At 46.2% G+C, this 17,504-nt stretch overlaps 1 protein-coding gene across 1 annotated transcript in view; it reads left to right on the top strand.

Moving 5' to 3' along the window:
• The window catches only part of NKAP (NFKB activating protein), a 203,620-nt gene that overhangs the window by 117,926 nt on the left and 68,190 nt on the right, over positions 1-17,504 (top strand). The window contains exon 7 of the mRNA XM_078688728.1: positions 13,686-13,764. Coding sequence (XP_078544854.1) covers positions 13,686-13,764 — 79 coding nt within the window. The remainder of the gene's footprint in view (positions 1-13,685; positions 13,765-17,504) is intronic.

Genomic DNA, 17,504 nt, shown 5'->3' with positions numbered 1-17,504 from the left:
TCCAATACCTGGTTGATCCCCAGGAGTCCTTGGGGGGCACAGAAAGGGGGTCTTCTCGGCGCCTGTTGGTTCTTGCACCCTTCTAGAGCAGGATCTAGGTTTCATGAGGAGGGGGTGGGGGGGAGGTTTGAGTTGAAGGCTTCCCTCAGCAGGTCACTTCAGATGGTCCCTGGGTTTCCATCCCGCCGGGCCAGATCAGTGGGCTAGTTCAGTGTTCCTCACACAGCTTGGTGGGCAGCGCCTAAACCCTGTCACCCCCAGTGGTATAGGTTCCTGACTAGGCCCTACCGCCTAAGTCTCCTGCATAGGGTCCCCCAGGTCAGTGATGCCCCAACTGACTAGAAAGTTTCCCTCCCTTTTCTTTTATAGTGGCAGTTGGCAGTTGGCAGTTGGTGACCACTCCCCTATTCTGGAAGGTTCCAGGAGCTTCCTCACTCTAGCTATGGGCAGGCAGGCAGGCTGGTATTGCTACAATGCCTAGGGGTTCCAGCCAGCTTCTGGCTACTAGAGCGCGCCTAACAAGACCACGCTGTGGTAGCAGGGGTCAGTGGCAGCCATGTTGGGGGAAGAGAGCACCTGCACCTTAGCATTGATTAGCAATGGGAAGGTGCCCGGAGACCTAAGGCCAACAAAAAGAAGGTGGGAAAAATTAGGCAATTGCGAAAAAAATAGGGAAAGACCACCCTAGGGCTGACAGGTCTAACAAATACCTTGAAGGCTTCCCACACCATTGCAAAGCTATTTACGGCATTAGCTAATGAGGGTCTGAATCATTTCATTATCACACAGAAACATTGTACAATGTTGCAAACAAGGTGAACTTAAGGTGGGAGGAAAGTAATTGGTGAATTTGAGAGATTTTGAGTGATGATGATTCTGTGGTGAGGGGAATAAATTGCCCAGACCTTTGTAGGCTACTTTCGAAAATTGTACTCAGCAGGGACTCAGATGAATGTAGATGAGTTGCAGGGTTTGTAAAGAAATTGCTGACCCCTTTGCTGTCCGTAACATGCAGGGATAGGTTGGAAGGAGAAGTTAATAGAAAAAGAAGTTTCTGAAGCCATCTCCCAAAATAATCTCTAGGAAAGTAGAAACGCCTTTGTAACAGATGTTGAAGTAAGGATTCCAGGAGAGTAGTATCTCCCATGTGACTTTCCTGTGGCCCAATAGCATTGATGCATATTGCTGAGAAGTCCAAACATAGGTGTGATACTTGAAGACCCATAACTTTGTTGGTTTTTCTAAATAAGGGCCTTTGCAAAAGAGTTGGCCATCTCGCTGTGACCCAGTTGATACATGCAGGTCAATCTGGGTTCTTGCCACACGGGAGTGCTAGACTCGACCTTAGACTGCTTAATGGTAGTCTGGAATACATACAGAATGTCACAGAACCAAGAGTGGTCATGACTTTGGATGTATCAAATCCTTCGACTCTTTGTTATTCTGGATGGGCTGGTGTTGTGCAGTCACTTTCTGTCTTGAATCAGGATGCACTGTATAGGCCTTCTGGTCATCGGGGAGTGGGAGGCGAAGTTTTATTTTGCCAAGCACAAGAAAATAGGCTGATCACGGTCCAAGTCCCAATTCAGGTCTCTGTCATCTGAGATGTCTAAAAAGAAGTCCAAATACAAATCTTGGTGCTAACACGAGAAGTTTAGAAGGTAGTTCTTTCTCCCACTCCAGAGACAAATTGTGTATTTTGCGTTCAAAAGGCCCGACTACACCACTAGTCTTGAATCCTATTCCATGACTTGACCCGGTGTGCCTTAGATTTCCCGGACCATCCTTGACTCCACAGAAGGTAGATTCCTTCAAGAAGGCAGTGCTGCAGCTTTTTGCAGGCAATTTTGTGTTCCCCTGGAGGAGCTTCAGGTCTCATGGATCTGTCCAGGCCCCATGTTTGACTTCAGCTGTTAGGACCTTCAGCAGCACAGATTGAGACCTCACTTGGGCAGGGCCACACCTCCACTCCTTTGTCGAATGCCACACTGGTGGTACCAGCTGGGCCGGCCTTGGCCAGAGAGGTGCCAGGTCCATATCTGACACATTCGCTGACATCTGGTCCGGAGCAGAGTTCAACTAGATCTTGGCCAGTGTTTCGTTCATTAATTACCATGTCACAGCTAGGGGTGTTGGAGGACAGTTCGCCAATATTTTTGATTTGAGCCTTCCCTTCGGATTCATATGGCATGCAATATTTGCAGAATGTTTGCCTGGCGATGCAGATGAGCAACTGGTGGAACATTTGTTGTCATTCACTATACTGATCATGGCCTGCATTTAAGATCTCCAAAATGCTAGTGGTCTTGTCACCTCACCAGAGATGGAATTGGACTCTTTATTGGTGTGCCACACTCATGAAAGCGCCTCCTTTGCTGTGGTAGTATATTGGACAGCAGAGGTGTAGGGTTGCATGCTGTGGGAACTAAGGGTAATTTGCTTGCTGAAATATTGTAGCTTGGCCCTTTAACTTCAGAGCCTTTGCTACCTTTCTGTGAGGCCCTCACAGACACTTTGACTGCAGCATGGTCAAAGCTTGCCTCCATGGCAATGATAAGTGACCACAGGCCTGCTTTGGATGACCCAACCTTCTTGACTAATCACCCACCACTGGAACATCTTATAGCGCAGACTTTAGCAAGCAAAGGTAACTTGAATGCCTTCTGTACTGCCCCGCCTAATAGAGTGTTGAAGCACATGGATGTGCTTGGCAATGTATTCCTCTACACCATTTTGGCAATGCAATATCTGAATTAAGTATGCCTGTTGAGCAGCAAACTCGCCCTCTGGGATGTGGAGAGCGAACTCTTGCCTGCCCTGCCTGAAAAGTTTCAAAAATCCTTCTCACAAATAGTCCTCAATGTTTAGGATGTATCCAAATACATTATATGTGCCATACTGAACACCACAGACTGGGTAGGTAGGCACTAGTGTGGCGACTGGTCATCACGCCTGGATGTGTGCCACAGGTTTTTCCTTGGACATGGAGGCATCCCTCATGGATATGCCTTTTAATGGTTTCAGTCTGTTTTGGTGACGTGGCAGATTCAGCTTTGACGAGGTTTAAAGATTGCCACACTACAGCCCAATTCTGAGGCTTTCTCTCTTATTTTTGAACTTCTCCTGCCACAGCCAAGCTACTTGAATTGTTTATTGTACAGTCATCCATGGCCATTGAGCATGTATAGGTGGGCGGGAGGGGGAGAGAATATGCTTTTACCTGCCCATCTGGCATGCAGGTACGTTGTACCTATGAGTTCTGAATGTTTTCCATTGTAATTACGCTCTTCCCTTTTGATCAAATCTTCCATGTCCCTGTGGTTCTGTCTGTTTTTCACTTGCTGGACAAAGGGGCAATAAGGACAGTTCTGGAGTGGGGGAAAGGGTGCTTCTTGGAGCCCAAAAAGGATGGTGGGATAAAAATGTTTTTTTCGACCTTCGGTTTTTTAACTCATTCCTTCTAAAGAAAGAAATCAATACGCTGACACTGGCCCAGATCCTGGTAGTTTGTTGGAGTCCTTGGACTTGCAGATGAATACATTGATTTAGCCATTCCACAGTCCCGCAGGCAGTTCCTGTGCCTCGTTGAGGGAAAGGAACACTTCATGTTCACTGTGCTACCCTTCAGCCTCACGTCGCGGACCACCTGCAGAAGACGGTCTTGTTCCTGTATTCCCTGGGGTTCTCCATCAACAAGCAGAAATTCCATCTTTTCCCATTGCAGAACATTCACTATATAGGGGACATTGTGGACATGGTGGTGTTCAAAGCCTTTGCACCGCCTCGGTGAGTTCCAGGACATTCAGGATATGACTGATGTTTCAGGCTCAGGCTTGTGGTCCAGACAGATGGTGCTGAGGCTTCCTGGTATGTTGGCCTCATGCATTCTGATGCTCTATGCACTCTTTGCATGTGTAGGTTCTGCAGTGGAACTCAGCTCTCAGTGGGTTCAGTAGTGGGGATGTCTCGGACTTCACCTGTTTGTCGTATGAGGCAGCTTGGGACCTTTTAATGGTAGATGAAAGATTCCAACCGGACTTAGGGAAGGCCTTTCTTCCAGCGCCATCCAAAGCTCACAGTAATGACTAATGTGTCCATTCTATGCTAGAGAGGCCACCTGGACAAGGCTGCTGGTCTCCGTTGGAGCAGAGGCCCCACAACAATCGTTTGGAGCTGACTGACCTATGGCTGCTTCTCAAGGCCTTTCTACCTTTCCTTCAAAGACATCCCTCTTCAGGTATTTGTTTTTTATAACTTTATTTTCATTTAATTTACAATGGCAGGTTACAGCACCTTCAATGTGGACCAATTGTTATACACAATTGTTATACACACACTGGATTCAAGCTAGCCTGGCTGATGAAGGGTGATACCCTGAAGCCGGTCCCAGGATGCTTGTTTTCGGTCTAGGGAGGACCTGGCTTGGCAGTTCGGGCTGGGCTGTTTCCACTGGACTGTTCCCACTGGACTGTTCCCACAAGGAACAGGTTCAAGACTGATTAACTGGGGTGGTCTAGTGAGCAAAGGAATGATGGATTTAACCCAGATCCTTGTGACTGGGGGTGAATGTTTGCATTGTCCAGCATTCTGTCCATCAATTGTTTCTTTTGCATATGTCGCCCTAAGTGGGAAGGGTATGCCCAGACTTGGGTCCCGTGCTCACTCCACCACTGGATTCAAGCTAGCCTGGCTGATGAAGGGGGATACCCTGAAGCCGGTCCCAGGATGCCTGTTGCCGGTCCAGGGAGGACCTGGCTTGGCAGTTCGGGCTGGACTGTTCCCACAAGGAACAGGGTCAAGACTGATTTACATATGGCTGGGTTCAAACTGGGGTGGTGTGGTGAGCAAAAGAATGATGGATTTAACCCAGATCCTTGTGACTGGTGGTGAATGGTTGCATTGTCCAGCATTCCGTCCATCAATTGTTTGTTTTGCTCAAGTTCACAGCATCGCAATTTTTACATCAGATGTCTCAACATACTAAAACAGTATTACACGTTTGTACCTTGGTTATCATTCATAGGCAGCAAGTCTCCAATTCCTTATGAGTACCCTCATGTACCCCCTCCTTCTCTTGCACCTCCTCAGATCATCATTCTACATGAGGTCTCACTTTTCAAGGTTGTCCATTGTGGATGAAAGTCCATACAGCCCTGACGGATACCGCATCCTCTGGCTTCTCCTATAACCCTCTCCCATCGCTTCTATCTTGTTTGACAAATCTGAATAGCAACCATGTGTCTTTACATGTGTTTATAGTGCCATCTACTAATGCTGTTGGTCTTTTCATGGCATACACATTCCAGAACTTTGTCCACCATACTATTATTGTGGGAGGTCTGTGCTCTTCCACAGGTGTGCAGTGGTACTTATTGCTGCTAGAAGGAGGTGCTTCAAACGTTTTCTTTTTGATGTTATATGTGGGTAAAATCTTTTTTCTGTTCAGTCCCCCAGAAGAAGTACCTTTGGATTAAACGGTTGGGTGATATTAGTCCTATTTGTTATCCACGTAAGCACCTCATTCGAATAAGCTATTGTGATACTACATAACCACCACATAATCATATAGGAACCTTTCTCCCTTTATCCTCCATCATGATACCAAACTGCCCACCATTGACTTCAGTCTAGCAGGTGTTTGATAAGACCTTGTTAGTAGCGTTTGAGTTTGCTCAGTGCTGGGAGCATATGGAAGACTTGGATGCCCTTGCTCATACCTTCTGTCATCTTTCATCAGAAATTTAAAATCCTAAGACCTCCTCCCATTTTTCTAGTGTAAGTGGCTGTATGAGTTTGAAAGCTCAGAGTAAATTCTGACAAACAACACGAATGGTATGTAGTACTACAGCAAACATGGTGTGTTAGTTCATGTGTGCTGTACTAAATGGGGTGGAAGTTGATGCACTGCCCTTCAGGGAATTTCCTTGACTGTCCACCTTCTGGTAAGGTCCCCTAATGCCAGGGTGGCCATGCTCAGCAGAGGCCATCTAGCCTGTCGTGACATTTGACCCAGAGGTGGCTCAAAATGTACTCACCCAGTGGGGCGAGTTTTGAAGAACTCTTTTCGCCACTTCTCAGAACAATCACTGTTGAACGTTTTACACTTTAAAGATTCTGACTCCTGGTTCTCTTCAACAGGCATTTCGCCTGCTGCTGGATTCTGCTCTCCTTTAAGAGACTCCCCATCTGTGACTGCTTTCCGGTGTCCTAAAGAAAGTCAGGAGGAATCCGGCTCAAATCATCCGGATATCCCTGGATTGGATTCTGAGGGTCTGGTATTCTGACCTGTTGTATCTGAGCACCTGCCCCCACGCTCCCTCACTTCTTTTGGAGTACCAGTTTTCCCAATGGGGCAGGACTCTTCACCAAAACCTCCTCCACCCTCACTTCCATGCATCGAGATTGAGCTTAACCAGCTGAGTGGTTTTGATCTGCTTGAGGAAGTGGCGGAACTCATCTTGGCTGTTTTCCATCTGTCTACTGTGTTAGCCAATTCTGGACTTTTGGAAAGGTTGTGTCCTGGTGTGACAACCGTTTAGGTGTTCTGCTGCATGCTAAACCTTCTGTTGTTACTCTGTTTGTCTTTCATTTGGCCTAAAGCAGGTTGCTTAGTACTACATGTGATGGCATATCTTCATGAGCAGATATGCCCATGTGCTGGTCAGCTCCATTAGTGCTAGTACCAGTAAAGCCATTTTAGAACATGTGCTGGATCCAAGTGAAAATGAGTTCCCTAGCTACATGATGGCTTCACTGAAAATAGGGATGTTTGGTATCAAACATCTCGTATTGGCAAACCCACACTGATGCCAGTGTCCGATTTGCCAATACATGCACTCAGAGGGCACCTTAGAGGTGCCCCCTGAAAACTTACCAGTCTTTGGTGTCCTAGCTGACTGGTTTCTGCCAGCCTGCCACCCGAGATGCTGCTCTGACCTCCTAGGGGAAGAACCTTTTGCTGTCAGGAGACCCAGAACAAAAGCCTGTCCGGGAAGAGGGTGTAACACCCCTCCCACAGGGTGACCTCCTCATTAGCCTCCTTGGGCTGCCAAGCTTCAAAGAAGCTGCTGCTTTTGGAATGCAAATCTGGCTCCACTCAGAGGAGATGAAGCTGCAACCCTCTGTCCAGAGCTCTCTTGGCACCTGGACAGGTGGGAAAATTTGCGAGTCGGGTAGGCGTGCCACCTCCAGGCTAGTACCACCCCTAAGGTGGGTTACTGTGAGGTGGAAACGATTTTTCAGAAGTAACCATCTTTGAGATGGCCTACTTAGGAATTCTTGAACAGGGCTATAACCACTTCCCAAGATATGACCACTTGGGAAATGGGTATAGCCCTGTTCAAGAATTCCTAAGTAGGCCATCTCAAAGATGGTTACTTCTGAAAAATCGTGGACTTGGTGACCCCAAGGGTCAGTAGCTCATTCACTACTACCCTACACGACCCTAAAACCCTTAAATTCAGTATTTTTGGGAGCCTCTGCCACCAAAGAAGCAGATCCTGATGACCTAAGAAGAGAGAGGACATTGAAGAGCTGCACAAGCGGAGAAAAGAAGAAGCAGCTGACCTGGTACCGATCCTGCCGGCCTGCCTGCATCCCTTGTCGAAAATGGTGCCAAAATCGACTTGTCCTGCATTTGGGACTCTGGAAACTTGAGAGCACTGCCTGCCTTAGAAAAAAGATCTCCTGTGAATAGCAGACCTGTTCCAAAGAACTCCAAGGGAGAAGATTCAGAGGCCTCAGTAATCGCCTGAGCCCGACACCAGAAGCCACAACTGCACCCGTTGCCTCCAGCCCAAGTTGAATTGGACCACCGGTGCCTACAAGGTTCCCCAGCCCTCCAGAGCTAGAGTCCATTGTGGTCACGCCCCTCGCAGACTGCTGATGTCGTTTGCAACTTTTGCACACAAGACTCCTCAACAGTGACTGCTCCCGGTAAGAGAAATCTGATGCCTAAAGACACCGCTGTATCCATCGCCCCTGGCTGTGGAGAAGAGAACCCAACGTGTTCCTATGTCCCCGAGCATTGCAAGCCTTGAACCACCCTTTGGTTCAACCCGACTGGCTTCCTAGGCAGAACCTGCACCTTCTGGCTTTTTAGGCAGAACCTGCACCTTCTTTTTACAGAGACCGATCCCCATTGAAACCTATAGGGCTCCCGACACTGATTTGCAACCAGCCGCTTGCATGCCGCTGGTGGTGTACTGCATGTGCTACCTTGGACCTTGCCCAACACTCCCCTTACCTCTGGGATATTTATCCTGTAAGTACATGTACTGTACTTCTTTGCTGAACTTGTTCTTCCTTCCGTAGGATAACATTACAGAATCAAAAATTGCAGTGTCCACTTTTTAAAGTGAAAATAATGTATCTTCGAAAACATACTTGCCTGAATAATTTTTCGCTGATGCCAACACAAATATATAGATACTTGCTACTTTTATAAATTGGTGTGCCTCTCCTTCTTGAGTTGTTAAGTAAGTAATAATTGTGTGTATTTGCAAACGTCTTGCACTCCTCTGTGTTAAGCATAAGGCTGCTCGACCACACTATACCCTAATAGAACACTCTGGGATTACAAAGTAAGCCCCCTGTCCTCTCAACAGGGAACCCCTGTTCTCTTTACACGGTAGATCAGCTCATTGATATATCACATGAAGAGACAACTTCCTACAAGTCCCCTTTATTTAAGTTACCAGTTGTGATGTGTTTTTGAAAGGAACTATATTTGTTTTCGCCTGCACATTTTGTTATGCCACAGAGGAACCTTAATTTGGCTCTTACCTTCTTATTGTGCACACCTTTTGGAATTGATGGACATCTATTCTTTGAGGTTACTGTCCCCTAGAACTGTCTTTAACATTGTGATTTCTTCCATGCACTGTCAGTAGTTGCAGGGGCTACCATATAAAACCATCTTTCCTGACAAGATAGTGCTGCTTCGGACTCTGGCAACACTTCTGCCAAACGTCTTTCCATGTGAGGCAGTCCATTACGTTTCCGGCTTAGTTTCCTGTGCCACATCTTTCTGAAGGAACAGGTGAGGCTTTACTGGGTGAACCCCAAGAGAGCCATTAGTTTTTATTATTATTCAGACTTGGGAACAAGTGGAAAACCAATGTGTTGTGGAGTTGTCTGGTGCTAAGAAGGGAGGTACAGTCCAGAAATAGATCTTATCCAGATGGATCATTCTTTATATACAAATGTAATACCATGGCCAAAAAAGGAGCCTCATTCAGGCTCATTCTTCCAGAGTTTAGACAAGAAATATGACCTAGACCAGGAGTGTTTCAGTGCAGGGCATCTGACAGGCAGATAAATGAGCACCATAGATCCAGTCACCAGGCGTTACTGTTTTGGGTGAGTGGAGGGGGTAGGTGTGTGTGTGTAAGTGGGGGGCAATGATTTCTTAATCTGAAGTTCAATCCAGATTCTCTACCTTTTGGAATTATTGCTTTGATGCCCACTCAAAAAGTGCCAAATCAGTGGTTAGAATTATCTACCAGTAGAACAAGTTACTTCACTTCAGTGACACTCTTAACTTTTTTTTTGCATGTAGAATGATTCAAACCCAACCCCCTTTGCTCCTATAAAATATGCTAAATTGTTCTGTAATATTGATCTGGTGCCATGACATAATCAAGTAATGGGAAAGCCAGCTCTGTGGCTCCGACAGTTGAAATCTGGGACTTGAACATCAATCAGTGCTTGGCGGTGAAAAATATTTGCCTGGAGGCACTAAAGTTAGCTAGCAATCACATAACCTCTAAGCATAGCATGTATATTGTGTCCAGCACGGCAAAGCCTTGAAAGATAATTTAATACAGGAATATCTCTTGCTATCAGAGATGGGAATGTGGTCCACTGAGGAGGCACATGGTCTAGAAGCTAAGCTGCCGACTTTGGTCCTTTGATCTCTGTTCCTTAAATTACAATTGTGTGAAGTGTATTCAATTGTAAATATCTGAAATGTGATTGTGTCATTTTAATTTGTAGATCCCCACTTGATGCACTCAATCCTGTGTCCTCTCTCAAACCCTCCGTTGATATGTCTCGCACTGTTGCGCCCAGTCAGGGCATGCACTACCAATTCATACAGCGGTACATGCGTTTATAGACAGAATTTTAGCCCTTTATCTATCTCTTCCTGTAATCGACGTCTGGACTCACCAGCATACCCAAATATCTTTAAAGAACATAGCTGTCTAATACATTATATTCGCCACATATTTTTATGTTCAGATCAAGAAACAATTCCCAGTCTCAGGAAGAATCGGGCTCTAGATGGTATGCAGGGCCTATAACTGAGACTTGTACCTTATGGCAAGTTTAGTCCTACATCCATTTGCTGCTCTTTTCTTTGCATTCCTTACTACTTCATTACTGTCATTACGGAGTATTTTTTGCTGATTACTCAAGTGAATGTCTTCAAATGGACCACTTTGAAGTAGCAACAACCAGTCATTGGGTGCCACTATGAAGGTTTACTCAAACGATGCACAGAACCCTATTAAGGATGACGCATTCACTTTCTTGATTTGTCTGCTTTAGTAATATCTAAAATACGCCTTCAGAATGGTCTTGAAATGGATGATGGTAGGCAACATAGCATACTGCGACTGTCCCAACCGCTATGTAAATATTTGAGAGCACGCTGTATCCTTCCAGGCATACCTGCTTGCTACATCAAAGTACTTCCTTATTACTTCAGTACTGTAGTTCTATTTGATTTTCTGTTCAGTTATAAACCTAACTGATATCCTGCACTTAATAATACGAGTATAGCAATGTTCTCCCTACTCTACTTGTTGTGATGTCTCCTCGAAGACAAAGGGGATGTACTTTTTAAGTCTGCTGCAGACAATTTTGGCTGTCTGACAAAGCTAATGTTATAGCTAAAAAAGTGTCTGCATATGATTGCCTAGCAGTTGGTAGTGCGTCAATACAGTGCTTATGTGCAGTGAATGAATATGAAATTGTCATGTACTTCTCTGTGGATGAATTGTTCTGAACCCACTAGTGCTTTGACCACCCCAGTAGCAGCAAACACCTGGCATGAGCACCAGCTGCAAGCCAGGAGATTGAACGCATGTTCAAACTGTCCTAATAGTTGGGTAGAGAATTACCCTCACTTAAGATGACTGCTCCATCAGAACTTAATAACACAGTTGCATGAGTGTTCTTGCATAGAGGAATCCCTTCTTTGTAGCTGTCAAGCACAATGCAGGTCATTGTTAAATTATCTTGAATTAATGTTTTTAAAAAGTATAGGAATCATGTGGTGCTTTTTTGTAGGGATTTGTCTCCCCATTGTAGAGATGCCTTGTTAAATTATGCATTTTTATCAATCTAGAAAGAATTAGGATGTTCAAAAAGGGCCAGTTCTGGCATATGTTTGAGGAAGAGAAAATGTTTTGCTTCCTTAGTTATATTGCCCCAATACTTTTCCCAAGCTATCAATACAGTTTCTTTTATTGGTTTGATAAAAAGAAGCTTCTATGCTGGTTTTTCTTTGGAAGGTCATGCTTCCTCCCTTGGGTTTCTGTCCTGTGATTCACTTGTTTAGTGTGTTTTGAGCTGAATATTGAATTAGTTTTTCTATTCTAGAACCTTTCAAAAAATGCTTCCTGTTGATCAAATATTGCCAATAAATGGGAAAACATGAACCATCATTGTGAGTGTCTGACCCTAATGTACAGGATCCTAGAGTGCAGCTTTTTCCTATACGCATTTGATTACCAAACTCTGATAATGGTGGATTGCAGGTGGGTTATCTTTTTGTACGGCTCCCAGTCAGAAGAACAGTTTTGTTATTTCTTTCATGGCCTTATGTCCTTCAAGTAATAGCAAAATGTTTTTTTAAAGTAAATTAGTGCCTATCTTAATCCATAGTTTCACCAGGTGATATGTTGCAGACAAAAACTTAATAATTAATTGTTGCTATTTAAGCTCTGTTTGACCATCTGTGAGGGATGAGTGTGAGCTAAGCTCCAGCTCTTCTTTGATCTAATCATCAAAAGTCTTTATTTCGGTTTTACAGTACCATAAAAGCAGTAAGCACATTAATCTTATATGACAATAAGCAGGATGAAAAGGTACTATAAAATACTCCCTATACAGACTCTTGGAATTTTAAAACGGATGTACATCCAAAATTAACTTAGAACAAAAATACGAATACATAAAAGATGCAAGCTAGATACATTTCAGTATTTGAGTGCTTTGTCCTAGCAAAAACAAAGCTGAAGTGCCAGTGCCAATGTAACTTTGGTTTTTACATCAATTTTACAAATATACAACCCAATTACACAACAACTTCCATTTTAAAACCCGTGCCCCAAACTACCGGTAGAAGAATACGTTTAAAATAGTAGTTTAAAAACCAATTATTTACAAATCCAAAGTGCTAGTTCAAAACACACGCCCGATTGTTTAGATCTCAATATATTTAATTTGCACTGGACGGGTGAGTAGATATAGCCCTCCTTCTTATCGCCCAAAATTGACCCAGAAATTTTGCTGCTGCACAAGCATAAAGTGGTCTCACATCTGACTTTAAAATGCGTAGGGCATCTTTATGGCCATGTGTCCCGAGTTGTCGACATACCGGAGTTAGCCAATTCCTTCTAGGTCTGGCATAGGCAGCACAGGCAAAGAATACATGGCCTGTTGTTTCATTAGGGCGTAGACAAGAGGGACAGCCCTTATGCTGTGATGTATTTGTCAGCCAAGTATTAGTAAAAGCATTAATAGGTAGGCAACAGTATCTAAACTGAGTGTACAATTTTCTGCCTGCCTGCACTTTTATGAAATCAAGATAACTTTCTAGCCGGCGGCCAGATTTAATATCCGTGAACACATCTGTTAAGGAGCCATGGCATATTTTCAAGAAATTTGTCTGTTCTACCCACGCCCAAAACTGAGATTTTAGTGTGTCCCTGGAGTATATGGGCGGATGACCTTCTAGCTCCTTAGGCACACCTATGTCTGCCCGGATGGCGTTTATGTATTTAAACCACCCGATTTTTTTTACTTATGTCCAAGGCTGAAACTTCTGTATAAGCAGCAGCATAGGACATCAGTTTGTGGGTTGTAACCAATCTATGCCAGAAGAGCAATAGATGCAAGCTCGCCTGGTCATTGATAGACACGATACCCATATCAAGTTTCAAGGGAAGGAGGGGAGAGCTCTGTGGAAGTGATACCAGGCTCCTAAGGAAAAAATGTTTTATTGTTGAGAGGATGTTGACATTTGTAGTGCCCCAAGTCCTGCCCCATATGGCACACTACTCACTACCTTGCAGCTATACAACTTAAGTACGGGTCTACAGGCCTGGTGTAGGAAAGGCAGTGCTCCCGTCGCAAGGCCCCAGTTAACTGGGAAAATGTCAAAGACGCCCTCTCTAGGTGTTTCTTCCATACCATTCCCTCGGACAGCTTGATTCCCAGGTAATCAAAGGAACTCACTCGTTCAAATGGTGTTGATGACCAAACCCCTCTCATGACAAAAAGTCTCAAAACAATTTAGAAGTTTTTGTAGGCCCATAGGAAATTTAGACACCAGGAGGGTATCCACTACTATCTAATCACTCAGCTTGTGATCCCACACCGCAGTTAAATGTTGCAAAAAAGTGGATTTCGAATGTTCAAGATATGATTGGTAAAGTATTTTTATTTTGCTGCAGGAATTAATACGGAAGTAGAAGATGTTGTTGGACCGGAAGCACCAATCATACACCAGTCTCAAGAGGATAAGCCTTTGGAGTAAGTAGCATTTATCATTTAATCCAAGTAATTTAAGTCGTAACCTTTTGCTTTCACTATAGATTGTATTTTTAATATTTTTGTTTCCGAATCAGTGGCAACTTCCTTTGCTTCTAAGTACTCTGCCCAAAGTAAGTAAGTAGATATGTTTTTCACAGGATCTAATTTTTGTTATCAGTTCTTTGTGGACATATCTTCTCCAAGGCTTGGACAATCAACAGCTGCCTTGCTGTCTACTCTATTGTTGTCACTAGTGAGGTTCTGTCAAGGCCCAACATGGGGCTCCGTGCTGATATTCATCTGCGGTCTAACATTGGGAGCTGTGTACGGTGCCGGGAAGGCTTAGCACACTGCAGTTGGTCCAGGGATATTGCTTCAGCCATTGTCTCATGGGGTGCGTACCCACTGCTACCTGTTCTCCCTGTGGGTCTCAACCCCTTCTATACATGCTTTACTTCCTCTCCATCTCCTTGGCCCCAAAATAGAGCTAAAGAGTGCTTAAATGGGAAACCTAATACACAGAGTACATGTTACCATTGCAGGTGGATTATTCTGGTCTATCTCAGACTCAAAAAGTCTGTGTACTCCCCGAAGCAGAAAGCATATGTTCGAGGCATGTGGGCTGCTAAATTCATATCTGATGCATAGATCGCCGCCTAGTGTTGAGTCCGGATGATTGCACATTGTTGTCCTGGAAGAGTCTTCGAAGTATCACGAGATAGGTGGCTCCTCCCCTGGACTACAGTGCGCATGGGCATCGACTCTATCCCCAGATTGTTTTTTTCCGCCATTGGGTTCGGATGTGGTTTCGACGTCTCCGTGTCGGAACCGATAAACTTTCATCTTAAGGCCAAAAGGCCTTCGTTACCTGCGTCGGTATTGTTTGCGTACGGTCTCGAACGTCGTCCGGCTCTCTAAGCCGGATATCTCCGGAGTCGACTAACTCCTCGGACATCGAGGCCTTCTCGTCGCAGCAAGACCCGACGAACTTAACATGGAGCGGAGCCCGTTCAAGTTCTGCCCCGTCTGTGGATCCAAATATCCACACATCGATGTGCATCCGGTCTGTAATAAGTGCCTTTCGCCGGACCACAACGAAGAAAACTGCATGGCCTGCTCCAAGTTCAGGTCCAAGAAGACGCTCAAGCTTCGGCGCGCGGTGCGCCTTGAGGCCCAGCGAGCGACCCCGGCACCCGACAACATCTTCGGCGACCCCGACGAGGAAGGCGATAGCCATCATCTCCAGATTTCGCCACCGTCGACGGAGGTCCTGGCCGATCCAGAGGAATACATCGGAGGACAGGCCCCAGACCTTGAATACTTCGAGGAGGTAGGGGACGACGAAGAAGTTTATGGGGCCGTGGAAGATAGCTCAGAGGAAGAGCTATGCCCCGAGGTCTACGTTATTGAGGCTCAGGTCACGGGATCGCCACTCGGCCTTACCCACGACCATGCACCGCTCTCCCCGGCCCCGCCTTCTGGCCCGGCCACGGACACTCAAGCGGAGCCGCAATTGCCCGTACCGAAACCGAAACCTTCGGATCCTACGGGACACAAGATGGCCGACGTACAGTCGAAAACGAAACCGAAACCTACGGACTCGACAAAACCTTAAATGGCCGACGTCCTACAAAAAATAACAAAGCCTGCTCCTTCATCGACTCCGTCGCCCTCCGGCCCACAAAAGTCGAAGAAGGCTGTTGAGTCGACAGCGCCGCAGAAGGTGCACAAAGAACCCTCCTCCAAGAAGGCCGTCCACCAGCCGTCGACCTCGGTTGCTCCGGCGCGGACACCTAAACCTCTTGAGACGCCTTCGGGCGCTGCTACGGCGCCGTCCGGTAAACGCACGGCCGACCCAAAGTCTACTAAAAGCCACGACCCAAAGGCCGCTAGCTCGACGCATCGGCACAAGGATGCGGGATCTGCAGCATCGGCGCCAAAGCCTTCAACAGAGCCCCGAAGCATTGCGGCCGAAGATTCGTCGACGCCGATACCGTCGACACCACACAACCCCGACGACTCCGAAGATCGGCCGTCGGTTCCAAAACCCTCTGCCTCCTTTACGAAGCAGGTTACTGACTCCCTTAAACGTATAAAGGAAAAGGCATTATCGTCCACGGCTTCAACACCATCGGCTCCGAAATCGGTGGACACACCTCACAAGTCCTCAAGCAAGCTTCTTTACACTCTGCCACCAAAGGTGGCCCCAAAGGCCTTCGCAACCACGTCGGTGCCAAAAACGTCGGATCCATCAACACCAAAAGGCCTCTCTGATCCATATCTTGCCTCTGAAGAGCAATCTGCGCATTGTATCGATGCCCACACAGGGAAATTGACCCTTTATAAAAGGAAAATCACTTCCCAACCACTGGAATCGTATGTTATTCCACTGAAGAAGAAGAGGCCGGCACAAGACACTCCTTTACTTGTTGAGCCTATTCTGCCTCCACCGAGAAGGAGTCCATCGCCTTCCCCCAACCAATCAGGAGGGGATGATGATGAACAGCAGGACCAATACAATTTCCCAGTGGACAATGACCCTGATGTTCAGCAGGACTCATATGGCGACGCTGGGGACCAAAGTGGGCATCAGGTGGTACATGATCCACAAGGGTTTGGGGCACGTACATCTCCAACAGAGGATTCTGCTGCATTTAATGCTTTACTCGAACGGGCAGCAGCAAATCATAATGTGGACATGCATGCTGACCCGGTAGAAGAAGACTTTTTATTTGACACTTTCTCCGTCTCGGAGAGAACAGTTAAAATACTTCCTATGCTTAAAGGTGTCCTTAAACATGCCCCAGAGATCTTTAAGGAACCTACCAGGGCAAGGGTGGTGAACCCACGTATCGAGAAAAAATACAGGCCAGCACCTGGAGATCCTGCATATATTCGAGGACAGTTGCCCCTGGACTCGTTGGTGGTCGCAAATGCCCGCAAGAGGGCAAACTCCCAAACAACGGGTGAAGCTCCTCCCCCAGACAAGGAGTCGAAAGTGCTTGAGGCATCGGGCAAGAGGGTGGCAGCGCAGGCTGCCAATGTATGGCGTATCGCAAACACGCAGGCACTATTGGCACGATACGATAGGGCGCATTACGACACCCTAGAACAGCTCCTTCAACACCTACCTGATGAATTTAAAGAAGCAGCCGAAACACTCATACAAGAGGGAAAGCTTATCTCCAACGCTGCAATAAAGTGTGCACTTGATGTGGCAGATACAGCGGCTAGGGGGATTAACACTAGCGTCATGTTGAGGCGACAAGCTTGGCTTCGTATATCTGGGTTTAAGCCTGACATCCAAACTACAATCCTCAACCAGCCCGTCAATCCTGACACCCTGTTTGGTCCAGATGTAGACACCACCCTTGAAAAGATTAAAAAGGACAACGAGACTGCTAAGTCCATGGGGGCACTTCAGTCTCAACAATTCAGGGGAAACACTTTTCGTCGCTCAGGAGCACGTGGTGTTACCAAAGGACAATTGGGCCAACAAACACAATATGCGAGGGGTGGTGCGCAATCCTCGTACCCCAAGCAGGGTAGAGGGGGTTACAGAGGCAACAGTGCCAAGGGCAGAGGCAGAGGAAACAACAACTCCCGCTCCTCTGCCGCCAACAAACAGTGACTCTCTGTCACTGCCCCCCGACCATACCACTCCGTTCGGGGGGAGACTCCAGCAGTTCCTGCCAGTCTGGACGTCCATCACCACGGACAGGTGGGTGAGAAAACTTATC

The sequence above is a fragment of the Lissotriton helveticus genome, chromosome 4_1 (genome assembly GCF_964261635.1).
Source record: "Lissotriton helveticus chromosome 4_1, aLisHel1.1, whole genome shotgun sequence".
Classification (NCBI taxonomy): Eukaryota; Metazoa; Chordata; class Amphibia; order Caudata; family Salamandridae; genus Lissotriton; species Lissotriton helveticus.
This window is presented reverse-complemented; position numbering and strand designations above follow the sequence as displayed.